This window comes from Penicillium pulvis (assembly GCF_028828015.1).
Source record: "Penicillium pulvis strain IBT 33274 chromosome Unknown contig_23_segment0_segment0, whole genome shotgun sequence".
Classification (NCBI taxonomy): domain Eukaryota; kingdom Fungi; phylum Ascomycota; class Eurotiomycetes; order Eurotiales; family Aspergillaceae; genus Penicillium; species Penicillium pulvis.
The window spans coordinates 1,593,253-1,609,320 of record NW_026643075.1 but is presented as its reverse complement, the minus strand read 5'-3'; the positions used below and the strand labels follow the sequence as shown (position 1 = coordinate 1,609,320).

General features: G+C 47.5%; 6 protein-coding genes across 6 annotated transcripts; 3 read left to right on the top strand and 3 right to left on the bottom strand.

Moving 5' to 3' along the window:
* Positions 1–1,354: 1,354 nt before the first annotated feature.
* Positions 1,355–2,956, top strand: N7503_004862 (uncharacterized protein; the record flags this gene model as incomplete). The annotated part of the gene is made up of 1 exon (XM_057064409.1): positions 1,355–2,956. One exon carries the CDS (start codon positions 1,355–1,357, stop codon positions 2,954–2,956), a length of 1,602 nt encoding a protein of 533 aa, XP_056922152.1.
* An 80-nt stretch (positions 2,957–3,036) lies between these two features.
* N7503_004861 (Zn(II)2Cys6 transcription factor domain-containing protein) lies at positions 3,037–4,712 on the bottom strand (the record flags this gene model as incomplete). The annotated part of the gene is made up of 4 exons (XM_057064408.1): positions 3,037–3,807; positions 3,859–3,933; positions 3,989–4,596; positions 4,649–4,712. 4 exons carry the CDS (start codon positions 4,710–4,712, stop codon positions 3,037–3,039), a joined length of 1,518 nt encoding a protein of 505 aa, XP_056922151.1.
* Positions 4,713–5,325: 613 nt separating this feature from the next.
* Positions 5,326–7,048, bottom strand: N7503_004860 (uncharacterized protein; the record flags this gene model as incomplete). The annotated part of the gene is made up of 6 exons (XM_057064407.1): positions 5,326–5,604; positions 5,647–5,739; positions 5,791–6,288; positions 6,340–6,552; positions 6,613–6,693; positions 6,788–7,048. 6 exons carry the CDS (start codon positions 7,046–7,048, stop codon positions 5,326–5,328), a joined length of 1,425 nt encoding a protein of 474 aa, XP_056922150.1.
* Positions 7,049–8,144: 1,096 nt separating this feature from the next.
* On the top strand, positions 8,145–9,416 carry N7503_004859 (TauD/TfdA dioxygenase family protein; the record flags this gene model as incomplete). The annotated part of the gene is made up of 5 exons (XM_057064406.1): positions 8,145–8,313; positions 8,379–8,896; positions 8,953–9,001; positions 9,059–9,190; positions 9,241–9,416. 5 exons carry the CDS (start codon positions 8,145–8,147, stop codon positions 9,414–9,416), a joined length of 1,044 nt encoding a protein of 347 aa, XP_056922149.1.
* A 133-nt stretch (positions 9,417–9,549) lies between these two features.
* N7503_004858 (fungal specific transcription factor domain-containing protein) lies at positions 9,550–11,496 on the bottom strand (the record flags this gene model as incomplete). The annotated part of the gene is made up of 2 exons (XM_057064405.1): positions 9,550–10,060; positions 10,112–11,496. 2 exons carry the CDS (start codon positions 11,494–11,496, stop codon positions 9,550–9,552), a joined length of 1,896 nt encoding a protein of 631 aa, XP_056922148.1.
* A 545-nt stretch (positions 11,497–12,041) lies between these two features.
* N7503_004857 (hybrid sensor histidine kinase/response regulator) lies at positions 12,042–15,975 on the top strand (the record flags this gene model as incomplete). The annotated part of the gene is made up of 6 exons (XM_057064404.1): positions 12,042–13,357; positions 13,405–14,106; positions 14,165–15,193; positions 15,246–15,534; positions 15,600–15,714; positions 15,764–15,975. 6 exons carry the CDS (start codon positions 12,042–12,044, stop codon positions 15,973–15,975), a joined length of 3,663 nt encoding a protein of 1,220 aa, XP_056922147.1.
* Between the last annotated feature and the right edge of the window lie 93 nt (positions 15,976–16,068).

Sequence of the window (16,068 nt, the reverse complement as noted above, 5' to 3'; positions counted from 1 at the left end):
GCACATCGGGCTAAAATAAGGGATCTCAATCCCAGTATTCACATCTGGTGAAACTCCGTGTCCGGCTAAGCAAACAGAGAGAATGAGTGTGATACCTTCTTTGCTTTTGCAGCCTTGTTGCACTTTGTCTCGAAAGATCGGATGCAATACACTTTTTACCCTCTGTAGCGATCCGAGTGTACAGCGTCAGGGACCGAGAGATCAGGCGTCCACCTGTCAGAATTTGGCTACAAAGGGAGGGATCAGCTGGGTCAAGTAGAGAGGGAGGGCATGGAGAAGATAGTAGTTATGCGAACATTTAAAGGTCATTGTAGATGAGTAGGTCTAGTGCTCAGAGGGTGGCTTGCGATATAGTGCTGAGTAGTCCACGGATGGGTTACGGCGCGGAACTTTAAAATGTGTGGATTCGTATGTGATCACACGATCATCTTTTGGTGCGTGCTTTCCGCTTGCACTGTCGCCTTTGGCCCCCATCTAATGCCATGTATCATAAGAATAGATTCATCACAAAACCCATCGACCTAACATATTATCTCGACTTTGCATACATCGTTTCATGATGTGCCAAAAACTAAGGTCATATGGCCAAATATTTCCTATTAAGCAGGCGATCTGGCATCCGGGCGACATTGTCACCTGGAAATGCATGAATGTATTATGCTGGAGTACCAATTGAATATCTGGATGATTATACTACACTGTGCCATTCCCAGGTTTTATCCCATTCCATGGTCATGCCTCCATATATTACGGGAGATACGAATATGGAGATTTCACATGGAGTGCCAAATGGAGGAATTGACAAAAATATACACAAAAAAGATGATGAATGGGGCAATTCTATGTATAGTGAGCAATCTGACGTCAGCATCTTGACAAAACCTACAGTTGCTCGTCATATTAATAACTGCCTTGATCCGATCCGAAAGTGGTCAAATCATATGACGGTCGGTTACTGCACTTGTATTCAACCTGCAAGATGCATTTTGGCTGAAGAATAGGGCTGCATACTATTTGGTGGCATAGCCTTGGCACAGCCACACAATGGAATGTCAAAAGGGAATTCATTGCGAATCCGAGGCTTGTTGATACACTAGCCTCTTTGGGTGCAATTCGCGAGGGTGGGTCGAGTATCTGACCAATCGCATAACGACGCGGCGTGGATCTTGACATCGAGTGGGGGCTGTACTCGCAGAATAGTCCAAGATAGGCAAGCGACTGTTGCTGATTACCATGGACATGAAATGATATCTAAAAGCTTTCGCCCAGATACTAAGGTCCTTTGAAAGTGCAGATCTTTCTCAACTTTCCAAGAGCTGTTTCTAAATTTGATCTCATTTCGTTCACCGCAGCAATGGGTTTTGATTCCAAAAAGTCAAAAACTTACTCAGACCATGTGGAGGCCGAACCGGCGCCGCCTCCAGCTTATACTCCTTGGGGCACAGACTCAGTCGACCAACCTGCCCAGCAAGAATCGTCCCGATCGGTGCCTCCGCAGGCAGAGTACATGCAGCAGAATTGTGCTCAGCCTGTGCAATACCCGAATCAGCCAACATATCCACCACAACAATGGAATGGGCCTACGCCGTACACACCACCCAACACCTACCAAGATCGATATCAGAACAGGTACCAGAATCAGTATGAGAGCGGACGATACCAAAAGTATCAGGACCGATACCAAAACGGACAGTACCAGCAGTACCAGGACCGATATCAGAATGGACAATACCAGCAATATCAGCAGCAATACCAGGATTTCCCATATCAACAATACATCCCGCCAGCTTATTCCCAGCAAGGTCAATATCATTCTCAACCACAGCCGCCACTGCAACGACCACCCATACAGGGACTGAAACCATGCGTTATCCCTCGTAAGAATACCCCCAACAGACATACAACCCGATCTAGCACTGACACCCAAGTAGAGATAACAAAAGTGTTTGGTGGATCCTACATGAGTCCCTTCGTCCGCATTCGCGTCCCGGAACTAGAACAACAATCCCCTCTGTCCCCTGCCGAGCTCATGGCCTTTATCGACGGTCTGAACGAAGCGTTCCTTGGGAACCCAGCCCTCCAAGCCACGAATGCCGTTGGAAGTATCGTTGGCCTTGTTCCCCTGGGAACAGCGCAGTTGGTCGGCGCAGGACTCAACGTTGGTGCCGGGCTCGCAACAGCCGGTGTATCCATCGCACGCACAAAAAGTTACCTGAAGGCAGCCAACGAGAGAATCTTCAAACCCAAGGGTCTTCATGTGCAGATTAGCAAGACCGATAAAATGCTCTCACAGATCGGCATGCCGAATGATGGCGCGGTTTTCGCCCGTCGTCAATACCGAGGCATTATGGATGGACAGACTCCAGACGATAATCCTATTGCGCAGCGTATGACTGTGCTCGGTGATCGGGTCATGCGTCTTTCGTTCGAGAATGTGGCTGCGCCCGTATCACCGGATAATTGGATGAAGAAGGTGGGCTCATTTGCAGCGCAACGGGCGGAACAGAAGCAGTTGCGAAAGTTGGGGAAGAAGCAAGCTAGGATGGATAGAAGGTCCTCCAAGTCTGATCGGAAGATTGGTAAGATTGAGAGGAAACAGGAGGAGATTGAGGATGAGATTGATGACCTGAAGGGGGAGATGGATGATCTTATGGTTCAGATTCAGAGCCTGGGTCCTGAGCAGCGAGGAAATGAGAAGATGCGCAGGGAGCTGAAGAAGGATTTGAGGGATTTGAAGAAGGATTTGCGGGATGCAGAGGAAAAGTATGAGGATCTGATGGAGAAGGCTGATAAGAAGGATCGGAGGGATGAGAAGCATGGCAGAAGACAGATGAAAGAGGCAAAGAAGGTGAATAAGATGCTGTGGATTGTTATTTTGCCTGATGTGGGGAGTCATGCTGGTGACGATGATTGGGATTCTGATTCGGATGGTTCACGAAGCTTGAAAAAAGAGTGAACAGAAGAACCCTGAGAGTGGATTTGAGCTGTTGATACATCTATAGCGTTTATTATCTAGAGTATCCTGAATTTATCTCTTTATTTACTCCGAGCTTGTCTCCGCCTCATTATTAATGATTTGAAATCCCGGCGTCCAACTTCAAATCCATGCATGTCGGCAATTATCGCTAGGACCTTCTGAAGCCACGGTCTAACTCCATCTTTATCACCATCTAGATGATGGAGGGCCACATTCAGAGGGAAAAGAAGCATAAAGGCCCCTGAACTTTGGTGAAAACTTTGTAGATGAAAGCTCGACATCCGGCAGATCTCAACGGCGACTTCATGCCGACTGCCCTGCATAGGAAGCAGAGGATCATTGACCCCATCCAAAGAATGATATATCTCCATGTCAATACCTGCCTTTTCAAGGGTCATTGTTAGGAGTAACCGGATGGCATTATAGACAATCAGCTCTGTAGCACGGTAATGTTCATCGAACCAGATGACAGTTTCAAAGGGGCTCGGCGGTAGGAGATAAAAGTCCTCAGACTCGATATTAATGGGTCGAACTAGCGATGTAGCATTGGGGAATTCCCGTTGCCAGTCCCAGCGCCACGAGTAGAGACCTTCGAGTGTCGCGAATGCCTGTTGGCAGTGCTTCTCTTTGAATTCGTCCCGTCCTGGTCTATCTGAACCCCAAGCTAGAAGACGTTCCATGTCTTCAACGATACCTGGGACATTGACCAGGCAGTCATGTAGCCTTTCTATCGCGATCTTAGAATCTAAGCCCTTTAGATCCCAAGGAATTGTTTTCCACTCGGGGTCTTCTAGAAAGCAGCGTTTCCGGTCAACAATGTGTGCAATGGACTGGGCTAATGTTAGTAGATTATTCCAAGAGGAAATGATCACATGTCATACAATAGTTGATCTCAATGTAGGAAGAAGTGCATGTCCAACCCCTGCCTGGTGACGATATGGCCCTCGTATAGCAGTCTAGATGATTGTTAAAAAGAGGTGCACAGAAGATGAAAGAAATGAATAAGCCTACTAGCTGAGCTAGTCCTTTGCAATGATTGACCCAAGCAGATGGATCGGCGACAGTGACCAGCTCATAAATCGACATGCAGATAATGGCGAGAAGCACATCGTCCTCCAATGCAAGGTTTGAATCATTAAGCCGTTTCTGCAACGCTCCTAGCGCATTTGAATACTGCCGCGCCCCGCTCTGCAGAAGACTCACATGGCCATGCATCTTGGCAAAATAAGAAGTAGCTAGCGCACGGATCGAAGTACTTGATAACGCGGCCTCATCTTCTCTCGGGCGCAGAAGCGTCGCAATCCAGCCCGCTGAATGTGGCGAATTTGGATCATCATGCCAGGTAAAGATTCTATCAATGAGATAAGTCGTAAATAGACTGTCCTCATCCCACACTGGATTCATAAGCAGAGGGGTGAATGGGAGCTCTATGACCGATTCGTCCGAGCGCGAATGACTGGCGGTCGATACCGGACTGGAAACTTGGCCGGTCGCGTTCTGCGCTAGCGCTTGCTTCCTAGCAACTCGAGCGGTTTCATCACGAAACTCGATGTATCGTATATAGCCTCCGCACTCTTTACCCGCTCTGTGACACCGGTCACATGTTGGCTTTCTTTCGTCTGTATGCTGTCAGTGGATGCTATGTATATCGTGTGGGAAGAAACATCTGACCGCATTTCACTCTCCGTTTCCTGCAGGTCTTGCAGCCTTTACTTCGACCTCCAACATTCACCATCTTATCATGGGCGTGGAAAAGGTGTGAGATTATGAGAACCTAGGAGTCTAGGACTGAGGGTGGCATTGTGGGGCGGGCGGACCAATGAGGCTAAGTTATCGATCATGGCTGAGTGAGACGGCGATAGAGCCCGCATTGGGTAATTGAAGTTAGCGAAACGCGAAAGTGAGTCTTGAAGTAGTTTGACTAACCTCATGGTGGGTTCTGAATGTCGCAGGCGCGGTTCATCTCTTTTTTTTCCCTTATTTTTCTTCTAAATTTTTCAATTTTAATTTTTCAATTTCTTTTTTTAGGAAGGCGCAATGCAGTCAACTATAACCCCACCTCCACCCTCTTTCCCAAAATCAAGACCTCCTTTTCAATTTCTTTTATACTTCCCTCATATCACATTTTTGAGAAGCGCTTTGTGCTCAGCAATTCAATATAAGGCACCAAGAATGAGGCATGTATTACATCATAATATGTTCACAATTTCTCCATCTCCAGTGCTTCCCATCGTCCTCAACTGCATGAGTGATTAACTTCCTAAATGGAACCGCACTGCAACATTACGTCCATAAAAGAATACTGTAATGCAAATCGTGACAGTTACAAGTGCTTGCTAGTAAATCTGCTAGTATGTATATTTAAAGCCAGGCAATTTCCCAATAACCAACTCACCCCGGTCTACCTTCCTGTTTGCATAGTAGAAGCGTACAGAAAGAAGAATGACCAAGACAATAATCAAACACGACAATCCAAGACAGGTCAGAATCCCAAGATGATAGTTCGGAGCGTCCTGTGATCTGAAGACCAAGGACCCAGTCATACCTCCGGAAGCGCCGAGTCCAACAAAAATAGCACTGGCAAAAGCTCGCTTCCATTGGCCACGAATATTGTTCGCCTTGAAAGACTAGTCAGCAGAATAAAATAGTCAAATACTGAATGAAATTACCTGGTATGCCATCGCAGCTGGGATATTTGAGTTGCAGCCCATGGTGGTGAGAAAAGCCCCCACCATACGAGAGGCATTCCCTTCGGTGAACCCCTACGAGAGATTAGTTTTGACTCTGGGGGTATAGAAAGGACACGGGCTTACCAATAAAGGAAGACCAATTATGGTGACGAGAGCATTGAAGATCAAGATAGGAGCTCGAATATGATATCGATCTCCAGCCCACGAGGTCACATACATGAGGATGCCTGCAGCGGCGAAGGGTGGTGCAAAAAGACATAGTGAGACGCCTTCGGAAAAGCCCATTCCGTCTGCATAGATGGTAGGCAGGAAATATGAGATAGCGTAGGCTGTCGTAGTTGACGAAAAATAGATAAAGCCAAAAGCCCAGATGTTGATATCCAGACCAGCTGCAAAATATTTCCTGAGGTTGAAAGGTTCCAGGACAGTATCGGCTCGATCCCTACCGATACGTCGCATAATGAAGTCGTATTCGCTATCCGATAGGAATTTCCGCGAGCTCGTCTTCATTCGATCTGGGAAGTCGATAAGAACAAACCAGCCAATCGCTGCGATGATACAGGTGAGGAGTCCTTGGATGATGAAGATCCATCGCCAGGCTGTAAGGCCACCTAGTCCATTCTGTATGATGTGAGATTCATGACATTAGAGAAAAGGGATAGTGCCTTGTACCATAAATGTGATACCGTAGGATAGGATACCCGTGCAAGCGGATGCTACGCATCCCAAAAAGTAGAATATGGCGTATCTCTTCTGTAGGTCATACCTTGTGTACCAAGTAGAGATCAAATAAACAGAAGCCGGGAAGAATCCTGCTTCGAGCGCGCCGATAATGACCCGTATTCCAACCATCTGTGTCCACGTCTTCACAAATCCGGCAGAAAGCTACAAGAATGGTTAACTTGTCAGGGGATCTTGGATGGCTTATGATGTTGTAGGGCATACCATAACAGCGCCCCAAATCAAACAGACAGCTGAGAGATAGTTGACAGGTCCAATTTTACGGATCAGTATAGGACCCAATGCCTGCAAACAAATATAGGGAGGAAAGAATGACACAGCAATCACACTCTGATGATCATTAGTCACAGATCGAGAAATCCTCTGCAGCAACACTCACGTATCGATTCCCAATCAAATGCAGCTCGGTAGACATTCCAGCCAACTTAGCTGCTCCAATATTTCCACGATCGATCAAGCAAACGCAATGAAGAGCCCCAAGCATCAGGACTAGCCGAAGGTCCACCCGGCGAATGATTTTCCGCTGTTCCTCATATGAGAACACGGGGTCATCATCAATATTCTCCAGCATAGGTTTCTGGGACTCAACCGGCTCCACACGAGCTTCCGACTCCAGTTTTTCATCATCTATGGATGCCATTACGAATGAATAATCAGAAAATTAGGGGGCATGAGATTTGATTCTTGGCATTGGTGGATAATAAAAGGAGGACATGATGTTCGAAGGAGGTAGATATAGGAAAGTCCATTGTATTGCAACCGGCTATTGTGATGAAAGATGCGCCTGATATGTTGCAATAGTAGATTTCGAGTTGCCAAGAACGCTCGGTCTGGAAGTTAGACGTTGATTTTGTGGGGTAATGCATAAGCCATATAGCTAGAAAGCCTCTGCTTTTTTTGTCTGGACTGTAATTGGTTGAGCTTGAAACCTTGCCCCGCAAGATTGTCGAACGCGTCGGCGTATCGGCGTTAACTTTCTATGGATGACTTACTAGCTGCGTCTCTTATCGCCGATAATCTGACTTTTGTTCTGGAAGGGCGAATCAATCGACTTTTGATTTGTTAATTGAAGGCTGAGAGAATAAATTTGTATTTCCTTGCCATATTGGTGGGGAATGGTGTGCTTTGGCTACAGTAATTAGAATTGGCCGGTACTAACGTGGATATTCTCCTTGAAAGCCACCATGGAGATCAATGCGGGGAGGTTTGACTTCGGTTATGGTCGTAGGTAGACAAAAGATAGTAGATGTAGTGTAGCTACGTGTCTTATTATTCTTAGATTTCCAGGAGGTTTTACATCCCCGGACTTGAATCTTACCATGTCGAATATTTAGGTCAACTGCCCGTGTTCCTCAACGACGAAGAATATAGAAGAAAGCTATTCTCTTCGAAACCTTGGAAGGAAAAATACACAGCATAACGCAATATTCTTGATTGATGGGATCATTGGATAATCAAAAGACTACATTCCTATTGGTTTAATATCAGAGAAGGGGCTGGAAGATGCGACAGGTGGAAGTTGTCTAACGCCGAAAGCCGATATGCTTCATTTTCAACGCGACATCCCATGAACCATTCCCAAATGAACCTTGGAACCCACCTATATATACCTGAGCCTATCGTGATACTGGAAAGAGCGGACAGAATATTCAATCCGTCTTTTCTGCTTTATTGAACAAAACAACGCCAACAGCCCCAACGATTCCACATATCCAAACAAAACCAAATTTCATATAATGCAGAATCCTACACGCCAATACTCAACGGGCTCCCTCGATCAGTTCGAGCCGGTGATGGTCACCCCAGTGATTGGAAATGAATTCACCAAGGGCACCTGTAACATCGTGGATGACATCTTAAACGCCCCGGATGCCGAAAAGCGCATTCGCGATCTCGCGATCATGAGTACGTTCCATACTCCGATTGAACCAAGTTCAGCCACATGTCTAACCAACATAATTGTCTGTCAGTCGCCGAGCGTGGCGTCGTCTTCTTCCGAGCCCAAGACAACCTAACGAACGATCTCCAAAAACAACTCATTCTCCGCATGGGTGAACTAACCGGCCGCCCCACAGGTCACGGACTACACATTCACCCCGTAACAAACGATGCTCGCGAATTCGGCGACCCAGACCCGGCTATCAGCACTATCAACTCGGAAGGCCGCAAGAAACTCTACAAAGGATCAGACTATACCCGCATGGCAGCTGTCTGGCACAGTGATATCGGATTCGAGAAAGCACCAGCTGATTTCTCTTCTCTGAGGTTAGTACAGTTGCCCAAAACCGGCGGTGACACGCTTTGGGCATCTGGATATGAGATGTATGATCGGATTAGCAAGCCGTTCCAGAAATTCCTGGAAACATTGACTGCTAGCCATGATGGTGTGGGATTCCGACGGATGGCTGAGTCTGGCAAGTTTCAGCTTTATGAGAACGAGAGGGGTGCACCAGTGAACGTTGGATCGGATCTTCGCGCGGATCATCCTGTATGTGACTTCATCTGTGGGAAATTTTTTTTGTTTCTGGTGCTGACGGTGCTCAGGTGGTTCGGACTAATCCTATTACTGGCTGGAAATCTATTTTCGCTGCTGGTAAGCTATCCGTAAGCTTGGATTCACGTTGAGTAGACTGCTTACTGCTCTTAATAGGATCTTTCCCGCTTGAGATTAATGGCTTGAACCGCAAAGAGAGCGCAAATATGTTGCAGCAGTTTCATGATCTTATTACCTATGGTCATGATCTGCAGGTCCGCTTGAAGTGGAATGACCCTAATGACATTGGTGAGCTTCCATGATACCCCCTTCATGATTCAAACTAATCGCATTTATAGCCATTTGGGATAACAGAAGCGTCTTCCACACTGCCACTGGTGACCATGAAGGATTTGGACCTCGGAGTGGTAACCGTGCTGTCGGAGTTGGCGAAGTACCTTACTTTGACCCATCCAGCAAGTCTCGCCGTGAAGATTTGGGAATCGTGAATGACCTAGCTCCTTGTCATCTGTGAATGGAGACAAACCAGATGCTGATAATGACCATTGTTGGCAAAGTAGTGTAAATATTCTAGCTTTCGGTTTGCGCGGGCTCTTCAAGGGCTAAGATTTCAGTCATAGTATGAATGTTAGTTTATATTGCGTGATCTATGTCCTGCGGCCATATTCCTCCAAATAAGGTAGATCAAAGACATCACTGGGCCAAAGATCCTGTGTGAGAACACCATGGATTGGTGAATCTAGGATATCCGCATGGTTGCCAGTAAACAGACTTTGCAGATTCGGTGGAAGCCCAGGGAGATCTGAGAAGATATCTATACTTTGCCAATCGTATAAATAAGTCCCAAGACCTTGTGATGCGTTGCTCTGCAAGGGCTGCATGTGAGCTTCGGCGCTAGCCGTCGAATCCGAAGTCGCGGTTGGGTGTAACTGGTCGTTGGAAATGGCCATTTGGGAACAAATATCGCTGTCGTTGCGACTCGTTTGATATGCATCTTCGACATACTCCATCGCACGATTGATCACTGTCTCGAGGCCATCCCGGTAATTTTTCAATCTGGAATTACGTTCTGCCATGACACAAAGTGTAGAAGAGCAGGCGCGGATGTCGTTCGATATTGCTGGAGTCCAGAGGCCAGGACATCGGAACAGGCAGAAGCTAAAGACATTGTCAGAATGAAGGGGCGGATGATCGTGCTTATCGACTTACCACATCGTTAAACCTGCCATGAAAACCGAGTTCACAAGCAAGAATGAATGGCCCGATGAGTCTCTCTGGCGTAACTTTTTGAAGAATTGACACATTTGTCCCGAAGCATACAGGCATGTGCCAATGAGTTCATCCTGTGGATGCAGTGTGCTGAGAAATGGCTGTAACAGCATACGAATTGCGTTATTCCAGTGCATATGAACAAAATCCTCATCCGCGAGGGCGAGAGAGGACAGAGTCGTTTTAAACTCCTGTAATGCTGACATCAGGGGAGTAATCTCTGGTTTCATGGTAGAGATATGCTTGTCAACTCGGTAAACACGTGTATGAATCTGAGAGACGATCCTCTGAAGTCTTATTGTTGCAATGAATTTCCCCATAGTAGCATTCTGTTGCTGAGCCTGCGTGTCTGGATGGTTGTTCACAATTTTTTCAACAACTTCGTCGCTATTTATAGAATCTTCGATATTAAACGGAGGTTCGGCGTCAATCTCTTCTTCTGGGATACTGAAAGGCCGGCCAAGAGACCATGCGGTGTAACGTTCCGTGATATAAACACTCCAAAAAAGTCGGCGCCGTAATTGGGCCTCGTGCGGTCGCAGCCTCCGATATCGCGCTTCTCTATGTAATCCGAAGTCGATGCAAGTTCGCATTGCCAGACCAATCATATACCAGACGCTAGAGTTAGAAGTTGTCCGGAGGTTGTATAGCACAAGTAACAGCATTGCCTCTATGCTGGCAATGGATATTGATTCTCTGAGCGTGGGATCAAATCGCAGCGCTGTCACGAGGAAAGTTTTCGGAGGGGTTGAATCATAAGATTCTGTAACCTGTAGGATGACCGCACCGATGGCATAGACCATGAAAAGCTTGAATCGATCAAATTGCTCCTCTGGCGAATTTTCCGACACCCGATGTCTGTTGGCATGTAAATCGAGGATTTTGCATCGATCTAGGAATGGAAGTCGAACATGCATGTTGTTGAAATACGCGTCCAGGATCTTGGACCCATTCATATCGTCCGGTGGGGCCGCTGTTGTTTCATCGCTGCTTCCTAATGATGCCTCTGGTTGCTGCGTACTAGTGTCAATGGGTAGCAGCTTTGCTCTTGCTGCATCATCGACCAATAGACTAACGTTCTCCACAATGGAGACTCCTGAAGACGGCCCCAGATAAGCCTGTTCTCCATTTGTATCATGCCCGAGTGTCAAAAATTGAATGACTCCCTGGAGGGGGTCGTTCGGGGGATTTGGCCGGCGTAGCTGGCGGCTTGTCACGTTGGATTGGTCAGGTCCATTCCGAACGGCAGAAGCATTGCCTTCTAGGGCAGCAGCAAGTTGATCTTCAAGAATTTCGATCTGATGCGCGAGTGCCCCCTTGGACATGGCATGGTGCCATGAAGGAGAACTTTGGCTGCGCAAACAAGGCTGGTTGGCAGATTCACAATTTGAGCACGTCGGAAAACCCACACATTTTTGTTTTCGACGGTGGCATCGTCGACAGGACTTTGGAATGCGCTTCCGGATCCTTGTTTCAGGGTCCATCCTTGCTTGGAGTGGACCGAAAGGCTTCCCCGCAATCTGGAAGATTTTCAAGGAAGTTAACCTTTCAACGGTGGAGTCATTGGGCCCAAGCACGCCATTCAGATATCAGATTAGACTAGTCTATCCGTCTGAAATGCTGTCACGCCCCAATATGTCCAATTGATCCACGAAGAACCGGATAAATCTTTCGTAGAAGTGGAGACCTGGAACCAAAGAATCTGGAGATCTTGCCGAGAGATCTTGCCGAGGCCGTTTGCTGGATCCAATGAGAAGTGTGAAGTGGGGGTGAGCTAAGCAAGTTTCACGGGATTCTTTGGGTTTTTCCGGGGGATCATCGTCTCTTTTCACATCTTTCATATATCTTGGGAAATGCTTAACTCACCGGAATGAATCGATCAGGCTCTCTGGCGTTTCATCCACCTCCATGTGATTCTGAGCGTGAGAGAATCCAGGAATTGTCGAGGTATCGCGCCACCCCCCCTTTCCCACCCCTCCCCCGCACCGCTAACGCGAACATTGAACACAGGTACTATTGCACCGTAGATCAACCGGTCGCAGAGGCAACCTCAGACACCGCGCAAAATGAAGCTCCCACCGGAGATGAACAGCCGACGGCGTCCGTCCTGTCCTCAGATATTACACTCAACGCCCTAGCCCAACTCGGAGTGTATCGCTTAGGATGCAATCGTTCCTTTGTCTCGATCATCGACCGCGATAGCCAATTTATCATTGCCGAAGCAACCAAATCTGTCTCCCTTCGTCACACGGATCAGCACCTCCCGGATGATGGCGTATACCTTGGAGCTCGGAGGCTAGATCTGGAATGGGGGGTGTGCCCTCACACAATTCGCCTATTCACCAGCCAAGATCTCTCATACGCAATCGATACCGCCAATATAACAGCCAACCAGTCTCGCTACATCATTCGAGACTTCAGAGAGGAAGACTGTTTCAAGGACCGGCCGTATGTTCGAGAATGGCCGCATATGCGATTTTACGCCGAAGTTCCTTTGTTCAGTCCCTCAGGATATGTGCTTGGGTCATATTGCGTTGTCGATGATAGCCCGCGTGAGGAGTTTGGAGATGCAGAGGTAGCTTTACTACAGGAGGTTTCGGATGCGATCGGCCTTCATCTTGAAAACACCCGTTCCGTGCATTATCATCGCCGCGCCGAAGACCTGGTCAAAGGATTAACCAGCTTTGTTAAAGACTACGCAGAGTTTGATCCTCGCCAAGTTTCGAGTGATCACCGCCTCCAGTCAACTACTCAGAATTTTAACTCCCATTGTGGTCTAGCCGATGGCTTGGCCGAACAGCGACCGATCACTATCTCGTTACCTGACAGAAGCAAGGAGAACGATGGCCCCACTGCGCATTCATCCTTAACAACTCCTTCAGAGGAGCCAGCTTCGCTCTTTTCCCCCTTGTCGGCTTCAGGCAATACGGAACACACCTCTATCGAGTCCCAAGTATCAGACTGTCAGTCTCTCAGTCCGGGTGACGAAAGATCACTCGATGAAGCCTTGAATCCTAAGCCGAGTCATAATGCACCTCCTCTGGATACGATGTTTTCTGTAACCGAGAAAGTCCCAATTGCCGATCGGATAGACGCAATATTCGACCGCGCCAGTGGGCTTTTGACGACGTCTATGAATCTGGATGGTGTAGCCTTTCTCGATGCGGCCCACTGCAATGCTTCATTGTGAGTACTTCATGGCAGTTTTGTCTAGTTGACGCTAACGGTACTAGCCTCCCTCCTGAGGAGCAAGGCAGCTGGGAGCCACTTCCAAAGCGTGCTGGCTCAGACCCAACAGCGCCAGACCCATCATATCCATTAGACATCCCAACGCATGAGGTCAATACGACGTGTAAAGTTCTCGGATCATCTGTAAAGACCCAGGCTGGAGATCTCCCGAATGGTTCCATTACTGTTCCGGAGATGCTACTCAATGTTTTGGTCACACATTTCCCCCATGGGCAAATCTTCGAGATTCCGGAGGGATTCTCAGGTGATCAATCCCAAGCTAATTCGGATCCTTTCTTACCACCCCGAAATTATGAAATGGTTTTGCAGCATCTGGCCTGGATCCTTCCAGGTGCCACATCTGTCCTATTCTGCCCACTATGGGACTACCACAAGTCCCGATGGATGGCGGGAACTCTGGTATGGACTCGAGATAATCACCGCCCTCTAGAGCCGGATGAGTTGAACTATTTCAAAGTCTTCGGTGACTCTATTGTCTCGGAGATTGCTCGTATTAGCTGGAGTACCACCGAGAAGTCCAAGTTTGATTTCATTTCTTCCATCAGCCATGAGCTCCGCTCGCCTTTACATGGAATATTGGCAAGTGCTGAGTTGCTAACTACCACTTTATTGGAACCTGTTCAGGGGGAAATGATTAAAATGATCGAGTCGTCCGGTCACACCCTACTAGATACGACTGATCAGCTGTCAGTTTGCTACAGAAACCCTCGCCTCCGATAATTTCTCACTGACAAAATGAATTAGGTTGGCATTTTGCAAGATAAACAACTCAGCACTTAGGACCAAACGCCGAAAAGAACAGCTTATGCCGCCTGAAGTCCCTGATCTAGTCTCTGACTTTGACCTCGGGGAATTGATCGAGGAGGTTGCCGACATTCTATATACTGGTCAAACAGCTTCTTCCTCTGCACCAGCCAGTGCAAGCAATCCTCTAACCGACCAAACTACCGAGAACGGTAGTCCCTCCAGAATGTCGGTCATTGTGCGCGTTGAGCAATCCTCCTCCTGGAATATTCGATCCCAAGCCGGTGCATGGCGGAGAATAGTGATGAACCTCCTCGGCAATTCAATCAAGTGGACCAACACCGGCTTTGTCGAAGTCTCGCTGTCGCAATCCAAAAGCCAGCCAGATTCACAGTCCCTTTTAACACATCTTTCGGTCACCGACACGGGTACCGGAATTGCGTCCGAATTTTTACAGCACAAATTGTTTTCTGCATTTACTCAAGAGGATCATCTGGACGAGGGGGTGGGGCTTGGGCTCAGCATCGTTCGCCTTCTTGTGACTTCGCTTGGCGGCAACATCACTGTAAAGAGCGAGCCAGGCATCGGGACCCAAGTGGATGTGTACATTCCGGTTCAAAGCGTTACAGTATCTAGCAGTACTGATGGGCTTGGGTCAGTTATTCAGCAACCATCCACACCGCATCTTCACGCTTGTTTGGTCGATTTCAACGGATACCCTGATTTGACAGAAGCGCCAACTGGATTGCTCACTGCAGAATCAAAGCGCAAAATCTCAATACAGAGTAATTTGGCCGATGTTTTCATGTCTCGATTTGGTTGGGGTGTTTCCTTGGTGGAAAGTCTTGACAAAGTCCAGGGTGACATTGCCGTTATCGAGGAAGCTACACTGCAAGCGGCTACAAATGGCACGCAGTCACTGGAGAACTTCGTCTCTGAATCTGGGATCAAGTTCTTTATCATCCTCGGGAAGAAGAATTCTGCATGGCGCAACACTGCAGGGTCCAATTGTCTCTGGTTATCTGAACCGTGAGTATTAGTCTAGCAATTTTGCCATACTCGCAAGCTAATATCTAAGCAGTTTTGGACCACTAAAAATCTACCGTGCAGTTCAGGGCATTTTGGAATCTCATATATCCCAACTTCGACTGCCAGATCAATCCACGTCGCCCTCGGTTACCTCAGAGCCTGAGCAATCAGTGTCGGTCTTGTGTTCTGCGACCGAGAGCCAGGTAGAAGAGATTGACACAACACCCAAGGCATCTATCGAAGTTGTCACTCCATCTTTACCACCTGTCGATACCATTTCCTCAAATGAGCCAAAGCCAGCACATGTTCTTATTGTCGATGATAATGAGATTAACGTGAAGGTGCGAAGAACGAAGGAGACTAAAATCCGAAATGAGCATTCTGAATGCTAACACTGAATCAACAGATCATGGCAACTTTCCTGCGCAAAATCGGGTGCAGTTTTGAAACAGCTTCCAACGGACTGATAGCACTGGAAAATTACATGGCATCCAGCAAGCCTTACGATTTTGTTCTGATGGGTATGTCTTCCAAATTTTCTACATAAACATAATCACTAACGCCGGCAAGATATCTCAATGCCCGTCATGGATGGCCTTGTCTCCACCCAAAAGATCCGCCAATACGAAAAGGAGACAGGCCTCGACCCTTCTTGCATCATGGCTGTCACTGGCGTCGCTTCTGATGCCATGCATCAGCAGGCCCTGACAGCAGGGATCAACGACTATCTAATCAAGCCACTGTCGCTTCGCAATCTTAAAACTGTTATGGGAATTGCTTGATACCATCATTTTGAGTTTGAATTTAGCGAGCTATTTCCCTTTTTTGGTGTTTGGCGCGGGCAATTCTTCTACGGTTCATATATACGAACTATA